Source organism: Schistocerca serialis, chromosome 6, assembly GCF_023864345.2.
Source record: "Schistocerca serialis cubense isolate TAMUIC-IGC-003099 chromosome 6, iqSchSeri2.2, whole genome shotgun sequence".
NCBI lineage: Eukaryota > Metazoa > Arthropoda > Insecta > Orthoptera > Acrididae > Schistocerca > Schistocerca serialis.
Genome location: NC_064643.1, coordinates 402,928,827 through 402,947,143, shown reverse-complemented (window position 1 = coordinate 402,947,143; position 18,317 = coordinate 402,928,827). Strand labels below are relative to the sequence as shown.

The window sequence follows — 18,317 nt, the reverse complement described above, 5'->3', positions numbered from 1 at the left end:
CCAACACACATTTTTCTCCGTAACCTGCGTTCTGTGCTTCGGTCTCGTCTGGCGACGCAGAACGAAGTAGACAGATAAGGCGCATAAATACTGGAAGAGCGCTGGAGCCACCACCCTACTGGCAGAGGGCAGCACGCTGCGGGAAGCTGCGTCACCGTGGCAACCGCCCTCCCTCCATCCCGTCAGTGGTCCTTTGTTCTCCGTCGCTCTCTTTTGTGCGGCCGCGCCGTCGCCGTACCAGTGATAATGCTGCTATTGTGTCGCCCAGCTACCAGAACCCGACCCTTGACCTCTCTTCCTCCGCAAGCGCCGCGGCGTCCACGACAGTCGCCATCTATCGGGAGTTCTCGCTATTAACGACGGTGCTGCTATCTAGCGTATACACTGTAACGCAACAGCCTATTTCCGAACAGAGTCATTTTTTTTTTCAGACAACGAGCAGCCAAAACAATTTCTTACACACCTTCCTAGATAGTATGTAGTATGTGAAAATTATAAAGCGACAAATTACCATAAAAGCCTTTGGTATCCTGCGACCAGTTCCTAATGCCACTTGTATGACATCTGGCGGAGGGTGCATGAACAATCTCGCGGAGGGCGCTTGGACCAAAGAAGGTGACGCTGCAGCACGCGTCTAGCAGGATCGCTTCGACGCGTCCGCATCGGTGAGTGACAAAAATTCTGTTCCGACAACAAGTCGAAAGTGCGCGATTTTTGTAAATACGGAATTTTGCGCTGTTTCTTATTCTGTTTCGGCAAATGCTGCTGACTGCACTGTATCGGGTGGAAGGTGTGCTGTCTGTGAGTTGAAAATTCAGCGTGACAACTTCTGAGCATAACATCAGTTAGTGCTGTCAGCCATAGTTGTTATTGTTGTATCATTGTTGGTATGATGCAGTGAATAACGACCACTGCTATCTCTTAACGTCAATAAACAGCAGACTACGTGACACATCAGTCTACATACGAAGTGAGTACTGTCACTAAGTTATATGCAAAATAATAATAAAAAAACTGTGTGGTAAATTAGCCCTGCTGTTTACATATGAATTTTTTTTTTTGTCTTGCTGAAAAATGCTTGGGCACTATCAATAAGTTAGTTTTTTTGGAAGTGCGCCTTGGGTTAGGACACCATCTAAGCAAAGAGAGATGAACGAAAAACATATGATGCAAACAAAGAGTTCGGCATCCATCGATCTCGAACGAGAAGCGCAGCTGGCTGCTTTTGGGGGACGCACGTGACTCACCGGCGCCAGAGCTTTCTGAGGGCTGTCGTGCTTCTACAACCTCTTCAGCACATCTGTCACGGCTCTTTGTTTTTTGGTAAGAGTTAAAAACGTAGCTGTGCGTATACGGCAGTTTTGTCTTTAGGTAAAAAGTAGCGTTAATGAATATGTGCTGTGGAACGCATATTGGTAAAGTTAGCAATTTGCTGATGATATATTCATTCATGTGATGCAAGAGGTATCTGTAGGTTCCGCTTTCCGTCTATATTGGGCTCTGTTACTTTCTTTTTATTGCTGTAAAGTAGGCATGTGACAGATCCTGAGATATTGAGATTTGCACGCTTTTTAATACGTCATGAAAGGTTTCGCTGTTTGTTTTCATCTGAAATAATGCGTGTCATTTTCAAAACAAGCAGTAGCCTGTGTTCTGCTAATTATATGAACATCTTGTACAGTCTGCAACAAATGCCGAATTTTATGCTGAGATACTATTCAGTTTCTCGTGAAGGTCTTTTTCCTAACTGGCACTTACTTGAGCAGGAATGGACGAATCATAGGACAATTAAAGATAATATTTTTATACAGATTCCAACATATAACTAAGATAATTAATTTTTTTTCTTTGACGATCCTTTTGGAAGACTAAAGTTCAGTATTTTTTGTCATAATTCTCTTAATAACGAATTTATTTGGTATTTTTATTTGAGGTTACTGTCTTGAGAAAAAAAAGGTTCTTCGCATTATTTTCCCTTCTCAGTACACATGTTTCGATAGTGTACCGTTATCAGACAGTTTTATGTCTTATTTCCATATTTGTTCAAATGGCAGTCTGCTTCCGCTGGCACCAGCTGTCTTTTTTTTTTTTTTTAAAAACTCTTTACTCTGTTATGTTAATATTCTTTTGGTTGCAGTACGATAATAACGGTTGATTAGAATCTCCTCTCTTCTCTGATGTTATGTATGCGGGTTGCACACCTCGGACAGAAAAACAGATATCGCCTCCAAAAAGACATTATTTTCAGCGACTTTCGTCATTTTTACTTAACGAAGAGAAGGATGTACCCCGTAGAGAGAATTGATTGACTTAACATATTTATTTTTGTAATATAACATGTAGCAAAAATGCAAGTCGCACAGCTGAACCAGCACTAACTGTAAGACGGGTTGTAGAAGAATTAAATGTATGTTGCAATAGTGATTATTTCATGTTATGTAGCAGAAGCTTTCTTCCGGTTTTTTCGTTGATTCTACCTATATCACTAGTATGTGTACGACATTTATAGCTTGTATGTTTATGCTGCTGGGAAAATGGTGGGGAGACCTAACCGAGCGCTCATTCACTCACGGCAATGCCTTTTAAAATGACGGTTTCAAAAATATTTTTCTATTTTCTCAAAAAGACCCGATTTCCGACGTGCTGGTTAAGCAGGAACCTAAAACAACAGCCTAAATTTCACAGTGAATTCTAATGCATATGACATAACTTTGCACACATATTTTGACGCGAGCGCTCGGCTACTTAATTTTTTTCTTTTCTTTTTCGACACTTCATTTTGCCGCTCGGGTGGAAACATGGTCTCCGATGATACTGACTGCTAGATAGAAACACGTCCAAAGCAAACCGTGATCATAGCACAGCCGGCCGAAGTGGCCGCGCGGTTAAAGGCGCTGCAGTCTGGAACCGCACGACCGCTACGGTCGCAGGTTCGAATCCTGCCTCGGGCATGGATGTTTGTGATGTCCTTAGGTTAGTTAGGTTTAACTAGTTCTAAGTTCTAGTGGACTAATGACCTCAGCAGTTGAGTCCCATAGTACTCAGAGCCATTTTTGATCATAGCACAATATAACATAAAGTTTTACTCCTCTAGCAACAGATGGTAGGACTGTTACTTGTAAATACAGTTTTATCGCAGATAGGAACTGTGTTATTTTGTGAGGAAGGTTCACGTGATAGAATTTGTAGTAACATCAAGTGAGATCTTACCAAGACATCAGCCAGCTACGATACAGAGAAATGTAACATTGTGCACTTCTCAAAACGCAACAGCCCTTTGATTATTAATCTAGTGAGTCATAAGTTAATAATGTTTTACGAATATGTGGAAGTAAAACGTGGATAGATAAGAAGTGCGACGATCACATAAGTTCAGCTGTAGGAAGGGAAATTATGGGTCTCAGTTGATTGGTGCGATCTCAGGAAATTGTAGTTGGCCTGCAAAAGAGACTGCTTGCAGAATAGAATACGTGTTGGCCCGATGCTGGAATAGTGCTCAATTGCGTGGGCTATATAGCAGGGCACATAGGTCCACAGGAAAGAGCGGCACAGTTGGTCGCAGCTTTATTTGATTGAAAGAGAGTGTAATCTTCAAAAAGCAGACCCTCTAAGAAAGACATCACATTTCTTAAAAACCTGCTCTGCTTAGGAATTTGCAAACCCGGGTTTCAGCGTGGAATCTACGAGTATTATCCAGCATAGCACTATTCATCTTTTGAATTTACATCTCTTGTATGTTTTTCCGTGTTTGCAGTTTAAACTGTTGGATATAGGTTCCGCCTTTTATGCAAAACATTTTCTTGTTACCCAAACATGTTTCGGCACCCCTGTACATCACCAGTGGGCTTTTAACTGAAACTGTAAAAAAGAACACATTTTAGCTTCTCTACATCTACATCCATACTCCGCAAGGAGGGTACTTTGAGTACCTCTATCGGCTCTCCCTTCTATTCCAGTCTCGTATTGTTCGTAAGCTTCTGTGTGGGCTCTAATCTCTCTGATTTTATCCGCATGGTCTCTTCGCGAGATATACGTAGGAGGGAGCTGACTCTTCGGTGAACGTGTGTTCTCGAAACTTCAACAAAAGCCCGTACCGAGCTACTGAGCGTCTCTCCTGCAGAGTCTTCCACTGGAGTTTATCCATCATCTCCGTAACGCTTTCGCGATAACTAAATGATCCTGTAACGAAGCGCGCTGCTCTCCGTTGGATCTTCTCTATCTCTTCTATCAACCCTATCTGGTACGGATCCCACACTGCTGAGCAGTATTCAAGCAGTGGGTGAACAAGCGTACTGTAACCTACTTCCTTTGTTTTCGGATTGCATTTCCTTAGGATTCTTCCAATGAATCTCAGTCTGGCATCTGCTTTACCAACGATCAACTCTATATGAACATTCCATTTTAAATCACTCCTAATGCGTACTCCCAGATAATTTATGGAATTAACTGCTTCCAGTTGCTTACCTGCTATATTGTAGCTAAATGATAAGGGATCTATCTTCCTATGTATTCGTAGCACATTACACTTGGCTACATTGAGATTCAATTGCCATACCCTGCACCATGCGTCAATTCGCTGCAGATCCTCCTGCATTTCAGTACAATTTTCCATTGTTACAACCTCTCGATATACCACACCATCATCAGCAAAAAGTCTCAGTGAACTTCCGATGTCATCCACAAGGTCATTTATGTATATTGTGAATAGCAACGGTCCTACGACACTCCCCTGCGGCACACCTGAAATCACTCTTACTTCGGAAGACTTCTCTCCATTGTAGTTTCGCAGAACCATCTGTATGGTGTCTGCACTGATAGTTCGTCATCTGCAAACGAAACGTTTGGTTGTTCAACATACAAAAATCACTGATGACACAGAGATGATGGCACAGCTGGTACAACGTGTGTACTGACTTCGTCCCCGGATGATGTTCGGTCGGCCACTACTGCTCAATGCGTCTATCTTGACGTGCGTCTGTACTATTCGGACGTGGCAGAACCCGGTCTACAGGTGTAGGCATGCTCCACAGACCGCTGTTGAAGGCAGCGGCACACGCCGATACATAATAGTCAACTTGAGAAGCAATCCGTCAATACGTCCTGCAAGCCCACAATCCGACTCCGTTCAAACGGCTGAAGCTATTCAACAGTAGTACGTACTCCTCCGTAGGGCATGACTGCACCCTAAAATGAATATTGCAGACACTGTTCACCTCTAATCTCTGCACAGTTATTGCCTGAAGAGTCAAAACAGAGGATGGACAGACAGGTCTACTGAGCGCCATCTGATCGTCTTTGATCGTGACAAATGAATTACTAACCTCAACATACTTAGCATCTGACGATCAGCAGCTGTATGAAATAATACTCCAAATTATCCATGCGAATTCCATGACATCAGCTGCACTGGATATAGATGTATTACGCAACTGGCATATGAAAATTTGTGCCAGACCGGACTTCAATCCGGATTGCCCGTTTATTACGAGCAGTCACCTTAACCATTTCAGCCAAATTTTCATACGTCACAGCTGGGTAATACATCCATACCCACTGCAGCTACAACTCCTCAGTATGCACACATTCTATCCTGGTGCAACAGAAAACTGTTACTGATAAAGTGTGTTGTATTTTTTTTCGGCAATGTATAAATGTACTCCACAAGTCACCAAACAGTGCGTAGCGCACGGTACATGTTATCGATTTTCTTCCCTATTCCATTTGCGTATTGAGTGAGAAGAAAATGACTCTGTACTTGCCCCAATCTCTCCCACCTTACTCTCATGATCTCACCGCGAGACATACGATGGTGGCTGCATAATGGCCGCACAGCCTTCTTAGAAAAATCTGTTAAGTCTTCCATACATCTTCGCTCATTTTAAGTGATTCTCCTATTTTGTATCGCTTCTAGAATTCTGCGTCTTACATCGTCTTCTGAAGCTTGAGATATTATTGAGCTCTCCAGTATAATGCGGTGGTTATAGCAGAGTCGGGTTCCTTCTCGATAGAATGACTTCAAGGAAGTGGCTGTGCGATGCAGTGGGATAGAAAGGATTTTGCTCTGATGGGAACGGGTGTTTCTGCCGTGTTGTTCAGACAAGGACGTGAAGGTCGAGGAGAGACATGATGGAATTTGATAAGACAGTAGAGAACACAGAGGGTACCGGAATCTGTGCTACTGTATGCACCCAGCCAGGATAGCTGTGCATACGACGGTGAAACATAATCAGAGATTGAACAGCACAGATATTACGGATACAGGCATTCATAACCAGTTTCGGGCACCTTGAGCTTTCCTCAGATAACATCGCTGTAATCAATAATTGGAAGTATAAGTATTTGAGCAAGGTTTCTTTTTTCAGGTCAAGAGGGAACAGTTTTTCTCTGGAGCATGGTGAGGTGCTATCTTCTTGCACATTTCAGTTACGTTTACAGTTCAATTCAGATTTTCATCTATTATTACTCCTACCGTCTTTGCTGAGGGAGAGAAGTTGATATTTGTCCCATTTATGGTTAAAGATGATAAGGATTCCCTATATTTCGGGCTAATGAGCCTAGAATGACGAGAATGGGTTTGGTATGGCTATCCTGCACCCATTTTGATAGTGCAAACAGGTCGGTATAGAAATTCTCGGTAGCTGTCTTCAGGTTTATTGGTTTTGCACTTACATACAACTGAAGTTAATCAGCCTGCATGAGATATCTGCACTAGGTGAGACACATTATTGACACACAATGAAAATAGTATAGGACCAAATACCAAGCCCTGTAAATCACTGTGAAGCGCATGGAAGAGGTTACTCCACATTGTTCCAGTTAGCAGGATTTCTTCCTGTTCCATTCAAGAATGGAGCGCGACAAAAGTTGTTGTTTAAACACCTCGGAAAAAGCTGTTCTTTAAACGCCTCTGTGCGCGCTTGAAGTAGGGTATTCATCAACTAAACTGATCACAGAAAATTTTGTTAGTAAGCCTTCTCAGGATAATTTGCGGTGATTTTCAAGCGCCTGCCATTTTCTTCAGCTTCTCCGTGACGCTGCCCCATGGTCCAAACAAACCTGTGACCATTCGTGCTGACCTTCTTCGTATACGTTCATTACCCCCTGTTAGTTCTATCTGGTACGAGTCTCATGCAGTAAAGCAATATGCTGCGGTGGGGCGCAGGAGTGTTTTATTAGTAGTTTCCTTTGTAGCCTTACTGCATGTCCCTAGAATTCTACCGATGAACCGAAGAGTATCACCTGCTTAACTACGACTGAGTCTTTGTTATAGTTCCATTCCATATCCCTACAAATTGTTAACACCCAGGTATTTGTATGAGTTGGCCGATTCCAATTTATTGTTACTCGTTGATATTGTAATCATAGAGTATTTTTGGATTGCGTACATTAGTTGGTAAAAACACAAGTCTTATATGACCACTTTGTTGTTCGTCTCTCTGTCCGTCTGTTAAGAGCTTTTTCTCAGAAACTCGTAGAGATATCAAGTTGAAATTTATGTCAAATGGTAAGGTCTACGGTCCCTGCCAGTGTAAAAGATTTAAGCTTCTATGCCTGCGCAATCAAAAGAAAAGGCCATTTATGTGACAGGTTTTGATACTCGCGAACTCGCTCATCAGAACCTGTAGATGAACTATCTATAAATATAAGTTTTTATGGAACCCTCAAAGCGCGATTCCTACTCGCACTTGTCCGCTTTTTTTATTATAATTTACATTTTTGTGAAGTGCGCGATTTTAAGTTTCTGAACATTGAAAGTGAGTTGCTAATCTTTACACCACTTTGAAATCTTATCAAGATTCGACTGAATATCTGTGCAGTTTTTTCATACAATGCCCATTACATTTGAGCGTGCTGAAAAGTAATGACTCCTAATTTTTGTGTGTAAACTATTAAAGCTATTTTAAATACAACAACGTTATTATAATTCTATATCTTTATCCTTCGTGCCTACATATTTATTTCTTAACATATTCACCCTGTCGACGAAGACATTTCTCCAATCTTGAGATCAGTTTGTTGATACCGTCACTGTGGAATGTTTGACTTTGTTGGCGGAGCCACAACCTCACGTCTACTTGCGCCTGTTCATCACATTGTGGAGCAATCTGAGGTGCTCTAGAAATTTTGGAAACATGAAAATCGGATGGGGCCAAGTCAGGACTTTATGGAGGATGTTCGACGACAACGAACCCAAGGTGTCGGATTGTTGCAGATGTAGCAGCGCTCGCATATGCTCTGCCATTGTTATGCTGAAGGAGAGGGTGCTCCATATGCGGACGAAATATTCGAATTCGGAACTCTATTACAGGAGGCTGTTTCTCACACAACGACACAGTTGCGTTGCACATCGGCATGTTGCACGCTGCAAGTCGAAGCCTCACGCGGCATAGGGCTGCAGATATATGGACATGAAGAATAAAGATGTAGAATGTTAATAGCGTTTGTTTTATTTAAAAACCCTCAAGTGTTTTCACATTAAAAATTCTGAAGCGTTACTTTTCAGGACGCCCTCATAGATAACTACATCACCTGAGGAAAATCTGAGGTTATTATCAGTGTTGTCTGCGAGTTCGTTAATATACTACATGAATAGCAAGGGTTCCAATGCACACCTGAAGTTACTTCATTTATCGATGTCTCTTCATCGAACATACTGCGTCCTCCGTACCAAGCAATCCTCAGTTCAGTTACAAATTTCGCTTGATACCTCATATGACTATTTTCGGTAATAATAAGATGACTATTTTCGGTACTAAGTAAAACATCTTTCGGAAACCAAAGAATACTGCATCTGTAATCACATACTAATGCACCCATATAGGCGTATAAGCAGTCACGGTTCCCGGGCTCCATTCGTGAACCGTTACGTGAAAAAAACCTGCATGTATGAGATACAAAAATGTGCCCTTGGTATAAAGTTTATACAGAGAATATAGATGTAGAGATGTGACTCGCAGCAGGGTTGCGCTTTACGGGCAGGCTGCCAGTTACAGAAGGCGTCTTGTTTCAGACAGGCCAGGGGAGCCGAGGCGTCCATGGAGGCGACGGGCGTGTTCGGCTTCGGCGGCGAGGGCGGCGACGCGGTGTCGGTGGCGGGGGCGGTCGCGGGCCGGCGCACGCCGCTGGGCGCGGTGCCCGGATTCTACTTCCCGCCCCCGCCACCCCCGCAGCCGCAGACGTCGGTGGTGCCGCCCCACCACCCGCCGCCAGCACAGCAGCATCCGCTGGCGCACGGGCTGCTCGCCTCTCACCACGGCGCGCCCGACGAGAACAGCCCCGCCGCGGCGCGCAGGTACGATACAGGCAGACAGGAGCGGGTAGTACCCAACTGTACTGGGTGTTGCGGGAGGAATATTACCAGAGCTATTCATAAATTAACTTCCAATTGGGTATTTTAAAAAAGATAATTTTTATATATAGTTCGTGCCTACATATTGACATTAGCTCTCCACATAATCGCCACCCAAGTACAAACATTTCTCCTACAGTGACACCAGCTTCCTCATCTCTTCATCAAAGAATAGTATCACCTAGTGCTCCCGCCAGTTCTTGACAGCATCCTTGAACTCATCGTAAGTCGTGAAATGCTGAGTAGCCAGCCAGGCCTTCACCTTGAAGAGGAGACGAGAGTTGCTTCGTGCTAAGTCCGGACTGTAGGCAGGATGTTGAAAAATCTCCCAGCCGAAAACACTGAGTTTTCCTTCGTTCGATTCGCAACTTGGCGTCGCGCACTTGTCGTGAAGGATAATATTCATTTGTAAATCATTTGGCTTGTGGGGTGGCAGAGGTTTATTGGTCCTACAGCGGTGTTGTCAAGGCCTATAAATTACGACATGAGCAACCTAGAAATAGTTTTAACCGACATACTCGCAATTTGCAGTTCTCTTTCAACTCGTGGTCGCTGAAAATCAAACTCTTTCTACTTTAAGGGAGTGAGAGAGTACGGCGAAAATTAAAAGTTCACTATTTATTACATATACACTGCCGGAAAAAGTAGTACATCTGCAAAGACGACGTCGATTGTGAGCCGAGAATGGCATATGCCACCTGGGGGACAGCAGGTTTACTGATAATCTACTAGATCGCCATCTGTGTCTACCCTTTAATAAACGATGCTCACAACCGGAAGGCTCAGTGTGGTGCAAACGTGTGAAGCAAGCAGACATCCATGCCACAAAGACGCACTCGTGTTTCCTACAGCCACGAAAGGTCCAGACTGTGGCCTTCCTAGTGTCGGGATGATCTTTTCGGAGAATTGTCACACGAGTTGGACATGCTGCGTCAGTTGTGTAATGATGCTGGTATCAGTGATCACGTGAACATTCTCACACCCGTAGACAAGGTTCTGGACGTCCACGCAGCACAGACGCCCGCCAGGATCGTGGTATTGTAAGTACAGTAATGGCAGATCGTACAGCTACCACAGCACAGATAAGAGAGCTTGTGAACCCAGACGTGTCAACACGAACTGTGGCGAACCGGTTATTAGCAGTAGGACTAGGTCGCAAACACCTCTAGCCCGTCTTCCACTACGCCACAGCACCGACGTGCGCACTCCGACTGGTGCCGTCAGAGGAACACTTGGAAGATGTGGAATGCCGCGCCGTGATCTTCAGCGAAGAAAGCAGCTTCTGCCTAACGCAAGTGACTGTCGTTAGCGCATACGACGTGTATCTGGTCAGTGCTGTCTCATAGACTGCATTCGTCCAAAATACACTAACCCTATCCCAGGCCTTCTGGTCTGGGGTGCGGTAATTTACAACTCTCGTTCACCTTTGGTGTTTCTGGAAGGGTCGCTAACCAGCGCTAAGAACATGCATAATTTTGTTAGGCCTGTTTTTTTCTGTTCTTGCAACAGAAAGGTGATGTGTTGTTCCAACAGGATAATGTTCGCCCACATACTGCTCGGTAACCACAACATGCTCTGCAAGACGTGCAACAACTTCCCTGGCCAACACGATCTCCGGGCTTGTCTCCAATGGAGCAAGTGTGGGATAAGATGGCACGAGAAGTTACTCCTGTGACTCATTAACCAACAAAGACATACGTGAGCAGTTGTAGCAGGCGTGGCACAACGTAACCCAGGGCAGTATTCGCCACCTGTACGATCGACTGAACGCCAGAATCAGCACTTGCACTGCCGCCCATGGAGGCTACACCACGTACTAATATGGGTGTTTCAGCATGGGTCGATACCCGGTACCTCAGAACCACTTGCGCTGTTGATCTGTAAATGTAACTATCTAATGAACTTCATGAGCACTGTTGCAGCAATAAATTTTGAGCTAATTGTAAACCTCTAAAAGGATGTATTCATTTTTTCCCTACCAGTTTTTATATATACTGGATTCTTATTAACGTTTGAAAACCCCCGAAGCGACGTAGGTGACACTGAGACAAGTAATTACCATAGAGACGTGGGGCCTCAAATGTCGGGAAATACCGCAAAAGTGGATGACAAATGTTCAAGACCTCATGTCACTAGATGACGTACCTCTCCGAAGGTGAAGCGGTGCAACTTGTCGGTCTGTCGCACCTGATGACCCCAACTGAAGTCAAATATTCAACTTGGTGTGTCTCCGTGACACCGCCCGCGAGTTTAGCGCTTGCGGCTCAGGTTTCGAAACTTGCGTCTGTCAGGCAGTGTTCTTTTGTATAGTGTTGCACAGTTATGTGTTTATATTGATGTAAGATTTATTATTTTGCGTACCTGTCTCGCGGTCTCCGCTGGTTAATTGCAGAGTACAGTACAACAAAAACATACTGTATTGCGTTGTAAGTAAACAAGTATAAGCTTCCGAACTGCACCGCCACCAATAAATGACCTACGTTTTCTTTACGAAATAAAGTATGTAAATAAAAAAGAAGGGACAAAAGGAGAGAAATAAAAAATAATAACAGTTTTTACTTGGTTACAGCGAGTGTAGTAATATTGTAACTTCTACGTTTACAACAGCCAACATTTACAAAAGGTGCTCGAAAAACAGAGTAGCCTAGTGGAGTGATGTGTAGCACTGCCTCCTCTCGACAATGGCAGGATCGACAAGACCAATCGCATCACGTGCCGCGATTTACTTCATCTGGTGATGTCACATATTCAACACTTGTCATCAATTTTTGGGGTATTTCACATTTCCGGCCCTATGTATGATTGTTGTTGTTGTGGTCTTCAGTCCTGAGACTGGTTTGATGCAGCTCTCCATGCTACTCTATCCTGTGCAAGCTTCTTCATCTCCCAGTACTTACTGCAACCTACATCCTTCTGAATCTGCTTAGTGTATTCATCTCTTGGTCTCCCTCTACGATTTTTACCCTCCACGCTGCCCTCCAATGCTAAATTTGTGATCCCTTGATGCCTCAGAACACGTCCTACCAACCGGTCCCTTCTTTTTGTCAAGTTGTGCCACCAGCTCCTCTTCTCCCCAATTCTACTCAATACTTCCTCATATGGTATCATATACCGTATTAAATTAGTTGTCTCAGCATCATAAACGTCGCTTTGGGGTTGTTTGAACGTTTGTGGAAGTCACCCTGGGGTGAACAGAAATATCGAAACACAAGAAACACATCACTATGCGTAATACGGTATAGGGAAGCCGTTGGCAGTCAAAGCACCTTACAGACGTCTCGGAATGGATAAGACAGGTTCTGTATTGTTTTCAAGGGAATCTTATCTCAGTTTTCCTGCAAAATAATGGCATAATGTCACGATGATGGAAGTGGATAGCAACAATCACCCTTCTTTCCGAAGTAGATCACAAAGACTCAATAATACTGAGATCTGGTGACTCGTGACCAGGGAAAATGCGACAATGCGAGCTGTCTGGACATGTGCGCTGTCACCTTGCAACACAGCATCACCGTTAGGGAACAAAGGTTTGTAATGTGATGAGCGTGATCAGCCAGCCAAAATGGTTACATAATCCTTGGCAGTATTGCTGCCCTCCATAGAACCCATGGGTCCCATCGAATACCACGATATGGCTGCCCAAATTATCACCAAAACCACACCACGTTTCACTCTTGGGACGTGAACTCGGCCAGAAGTTGGAAAAGTGCGAAACAAGACTCATCCGACCAAATGACTTTCTTCCATTACTTCATAGTCCAGGTTTTATGGCTTCGGCACTACCTTTTCCTGTTATTGGAATTTGCATCACTGATCAGTTGTTTTGGATTTCCAGCTGGCCCTGTTATTTTCTGCTTATGGAGCTCCTTTCGTGCTGTTTTGGTGCTAAGAGGGTCTGCGAGCGCGACATTCAGTTCTGCAGTGACTTTTGCAGCTTTCGTCCTTTATTTTCTGTCTCAGTCGTCCTCAATGGCCGTCTGTCACAATCACTCGACACACTCTTTAATCCGCTTTGTGAATTACCAGATGATGTTTTCTCGATTTCCCTGCATGCAGTATAAATCTTCAGTGTGGTGCCTTTTGAAGCACCAAACACTTCGGTAACCTTGGTTACGGGAACACCCACCATACGAACCCCAACAATTTGCCCACGTTTTAATTCACTTCATGCTGACATAATGCACCCACAGCTGTTAGAATCACGACTGACACAAAGTACTGAGGGCACTGCACAGGTGCCGTTCGTGGTCGAATACAACAACGCAACCTGCAGGCTCGTCTGTGTCACACTCTGCTCGGATAACTCAAAAGACAATTTGCTCTCCTAAAGGTGAAAAGTTTTAATGCTCCAAGCGCTACGGGAATTTAGAATGCGAGCAGCACACAAAAACCGGCGAGACCGAAACGACTGGGGCAACCAATTATTTGCATTTCACACGAAAGTTTAATTTCCAACAGTTCAGTTGATACTACCTTAAAGTTTCTCGCAGTCTCTCAAAGCTTGCCCGCACACCATCAACCAAGGCAGATTTTTGTTGTATCAGAATATAAAGCATTTTTGCAACAGAATATAAAGCTCTAGTTTGGACTGGGAATAGTGATACACAGTCATGCCTTTTCACGACTGACCGTCAGCTGGCTGCTAAAGCTGGCTGTCTAACCCGGTTGCTCAACATTTTGGCTGCCTTAGCCAGGCTACTGCAACAAGGCTCCCTAGTGCGTTATAGTCCTTACCATTCCCTAATCATGAGAGCATTGTCAATAACACGGTCAATTAGTTCTACATCCATATTCCGCTAACCATTTTGAACTGCATAGCAGAGAATAATTTCCATTGAACCACATATTAGGATTTTTTCCGTTCATTTCGCAAAGAGGAACAGGGGAGAAACGACTAAATAAATCCTTCAGTCTGCACTGTAATTAGTGTAATCTGTGCTTTGCTGTCCCTACGGGAGCGATATATAGGGAGCTATAGCACACCCCTAGAAGACAAAGACTGTACCTCAATCCAAATCTTTAGATAAATTGTAAGAGTAGGTAATGAGGTACTAGTATTGTCTAACGTTGTTGTTTGATATCTCTAGGTTTTTAGATTAATGTCTGATACCTACTGTTAACCTTTTATAGATTTTTGTATCAGAATATAAAGCTCCGTTCTGAACTGGAAATAGTGATGCATAGTCATGCGTTTTCACTGTACAGCGATTCCTGGCCATCCATATTAAGGTTTTCCATGATTTCCCTAAATTGCTTACGGCTTACGGCAAAAGCCTTGAAAGGGCATAGCCAATTTCCTTCTCAACCCTTTCTCACTTCGAGCTTGTGCTCCGTCTCTAATGACCTCGATGTATACATAACGTTAAACACCAATATTCCTTTCTTTTGTTCAGCGATTTTAGTTCATTTTCTATTGCGTGATCGCTTATCTCAGTATATGCTATTGCTGCATTTATCCGGTGACTGAAAATAGGAACACTACTCAGATCTTCCGCAACGAAGCAATTTCTGAAAACTGAATTCAATATTTCGACCTCCTCTTTGTCAGAAACAACGAAAAAAACATGTCAAATTTGAACAGACGCAAAATCTCCAACATTGGCGATCTTTTACAGAAGCTCGAAATTTATCGCGGACTTCAAGGCGAGACGCTTATAACAGTTTTCACAACGAAACCTGGTAAAAAATCCAAAGAGATTCTGCTCGTATGCTAGCAGTAAGACACAACCAATGCCTTCCCTGTGCGATAGCAGCGGAGATACTATGAAGAAAGTGCTGCCAAAGCATAGTTACTAAACACAGCCTTCCGAAATCCCTTCACCAAAGAAGGCGAAGTAAATATTCCAGAATTCGAATCAACAACAGCTGCCAACATGAGTAACGTAGAAGCAGATATTCTGGGTGTAGTGACGCAACTTAAATCACTTAACACAAGCAAGTCTTCTTGACCAGACTGTATATCAAGTAGGTTCTTTTGAGAGTATGCTGATGCAATATCTCCATACTTAACAATCATATACAACCATTCGCTCGACGAAAGATTCGTACCCAACGACTGAAAAGTTGCACAGGTCACACCAATATTCAAGAAAGGTAATCCACTAGTTACAGGCCCATATCATTATCGTCGATCTGCAGCAGGATTTTGGAACGTATGTGCTCGTAGTTTTCGAACATTGTGAATTACCTAGAAGAAAACGGTCTATTGACAAACTGTCAACACCGATTTAGAAAACATCGTTCTTGTGAAGCACAACTAGCTCTTTACTCACACGATGTGTTGAGTCCTACTGACAAGGGATTTCAGATTGATTCCGTATTTCTGGTTTTCTGGAAGGCTTTTGACACTGTGCCACACAAGCGGTTTGTAGTGAAATTGCGTGCTTATGGAATATCGTCTCAGTTATGTGACTGGATTCGTGATTTCTTGTCAGAGGGGTCACAGATAGTAGTAATTGACGGAAAGTCATCGAGTAAAACAGAAGTGATTTCTAGCGTTCCCCAAGGTAGTGTTATAGGCCCTTTTTCTGCTCCGTATCTATATAAACGATTTGGGAAACAATCTGAGCAGCCGTCTTAGGTTGTTTACAGATGACGCTCTCGTTTATCGACTAATAAAGTCATCAGAAGATCAAAGCAAATTGCAAAACGATTTAGAAAAGATATCTGTATGGTGCGAAGATTGGCAATTGACTCTAAATAACGAAAAGTGCGAGATCATCCACATGAGTGCTAAAAGGAATCCGTTAACTTCGGTTACACGATAAATCAGTCAAATCTAAAGGCCGTAAATTCAATTAAATACCTAGGAATTACAATTATGAACAATGTTAACTGGAAAGAGCACATAGAAAATTCTGAGGAGAAGACTAACCAAAGATTGCGTTTTATTGGCAGGACTCTTAGAAAATGTAACAGGTCTACTAAGGAGACTGCCTACACCACGCTTGTCTGTCCTCTTTCAGAATACTGCTGCGCAGTGTGGGATCCTTACCAGATAGGATTGACGGAGCACATCGAGAAAGTCCAGAGAAGAGCAGCACGTTTTGTATTGTCGAGAAACAGGGGAGAGAGTGTCACTGAAATGATACAGGATTTGGGACGGACATTACTAAAACAAAGGCATATTTTGTTGCGGAGGAATCTTCTCACTAAATTCTCTCCTTTCTCCTCTGAATGTGAAAATTTTTTTTGACGCCGACCTACATAGGGAGAAACAATCATCACGATAAAATAATGGAAATCAGAGCTCGTACGGAAAGATAAACGTTTTCTTTCTTTCCGCGCGCTATAGGGGATTGGAATAATAGAGAATTGTGAAAGTGGTTCGATAAGCTCTCTGCCAGGCACTTAAATGTGATTTTCCGAGTATCCATGTAGTTGTAGATGTAGATCTTCCGTTTCAGTGTCATTGCGCTCATTGAGTGACTGAACTGACAATATTTGACTGATTTTACGCAATACCAAAATTTACTTTCTAATTCATTGAACGCTTCTCGCATTGCTCTCCGTACGCTCATTTTTGCTTCGTTCAACCTTTGTTCGTCAACAAAGTTGTGATTTCGGTTAAAGCTGTGATCGAGGTCTGTTAACTTTCGCAGCAACTTATTAGCTGTCGAACCAAGACGGGTCTTTCGAAGCCACCAAACCTTGCTTGGTATAACAAGTCTACGATATGTTGTACAACGTTTTTTTTAATCAATTTATGTTTCAAGTCGCTGTCCCCATAGCTGAATATTTGGTACTGACCATTCATAATCTTGAAATTGATTACTGTGGTTTTTTTTTACCTTTCCTAAAATTTATTGCAACACTTAACCAATTGATGCTGTAAGAGTCTTATATAGCTGAAGCCCACCTCTGTGTTAAATTTTTCCATAGGTTCAGATCTGTTACTCGGAAATCGAACACGTTGTCCTCCCGAGTCGTTTTTCTAACTACCCGAAGTAATTTTCAGATAAGACATTTTCGACAATCTCACAAAAGCCCTGTTTCTGCAACCAGTTTTAATTGCATGATTGAAATCTCTTCCAGTTACAATAGCAGGATCAGAAAACTTATTCGCGACGTTTTTCTCTGAAGCTCTGTTCCCTAAGGCTCCATAGCCAGATAATCTGTAAAAGTATCTGTCCACTTACCATATTTGACCCACATTTGAGCTTACCTTCACCTATGTTATTTCAGATTAGGAACCTCCTTGGACATACTCGGGTAATTTACGGCAAAAAAATGTGCCGCCACCATTGGCGTGTAGCTTATCTTTGGCTTTCGCTGGTGTTCGCTTCCTGCTAGAGCCGGCTGTCTGTTCGTAATTTATTGTGGCGTTATCAGTTTTAATAAGCGAAACTAATTTGGTGACCTTACCACGGATGCTGATTGCTGCAGCAGTATCACATTAATTTTTCTCATTCCTATCTACAAGGACGAAAGTTCTCTTTTTAGTGTAAGCGCGGATGAATTTCTCCGATTACGGCAGGTGATACACCATTAACAGTATGAAGAAGTTTTTAAAACAATTCACGGAACATGTACTTTGCTACCCGTGTAGCAGCTTACAAATCTCTTGGGCCTGTGGTTTAGGCCTTCCACTCATCTCCAGACAGTGGCGGATACAGAAAAACCTCAAGGGGGGCGCTAAACATATGTTGAGCTACCTTTACTTTTACCGTAATAAAAAAATAATCTAGTCACGTGCAAAGTTTAAGAAAGTTTTATTTAAACTGGTTATACACATATACAAGAAAATGCCATCTTATGATATAAAAAAGTTACAATTGTGGTTCTCTTCCGTAAATGATGAATTATATGCGCCTATTCTTCCTGGCAAATTGGTTAATTGCATCATCAATAGGGCAATCAGTGTCAGGGTGAGTGTTCAACAGAGCTAAACCATTAAGTCGATCCTCCTTCATTGTCGACCTCAGCCATGTCTTTGAACGCCGCAATGTTGGGAAAACTTCTTTCTACT

At 43.0% G+C, this 18,317-nt stretch overlaps 1 protein-coding gene across 1 annotated transcript in view; it reads left to right on the top strand.

The window, feature by feature from the left end:
* Positions 1 to 637: 637 nt before the first annotated feature.
* Positions 638 to 18,317, top strand: part of LOC126484020 (class E basic helix-loop-helix protein 23) — a 91,122-nt gene continuing 73,442 nt past the window's right edge. Inside the window, exons 1-2 of the mRNA XM_050107345.1 lie at positions 638 to 970; positions 9,011 to 9,292. Coding sequence (XP_049963302.1) covers positions 9,036 to 9,292 — 257 coding nt within the window. The 5' untranslated portion in view covers positions 638 to 970; positions 9,011 to 9,035. The remainder of the gene's footprint in view (positions 971 to 9,010; positions 9,293 to 18,317) is intronic.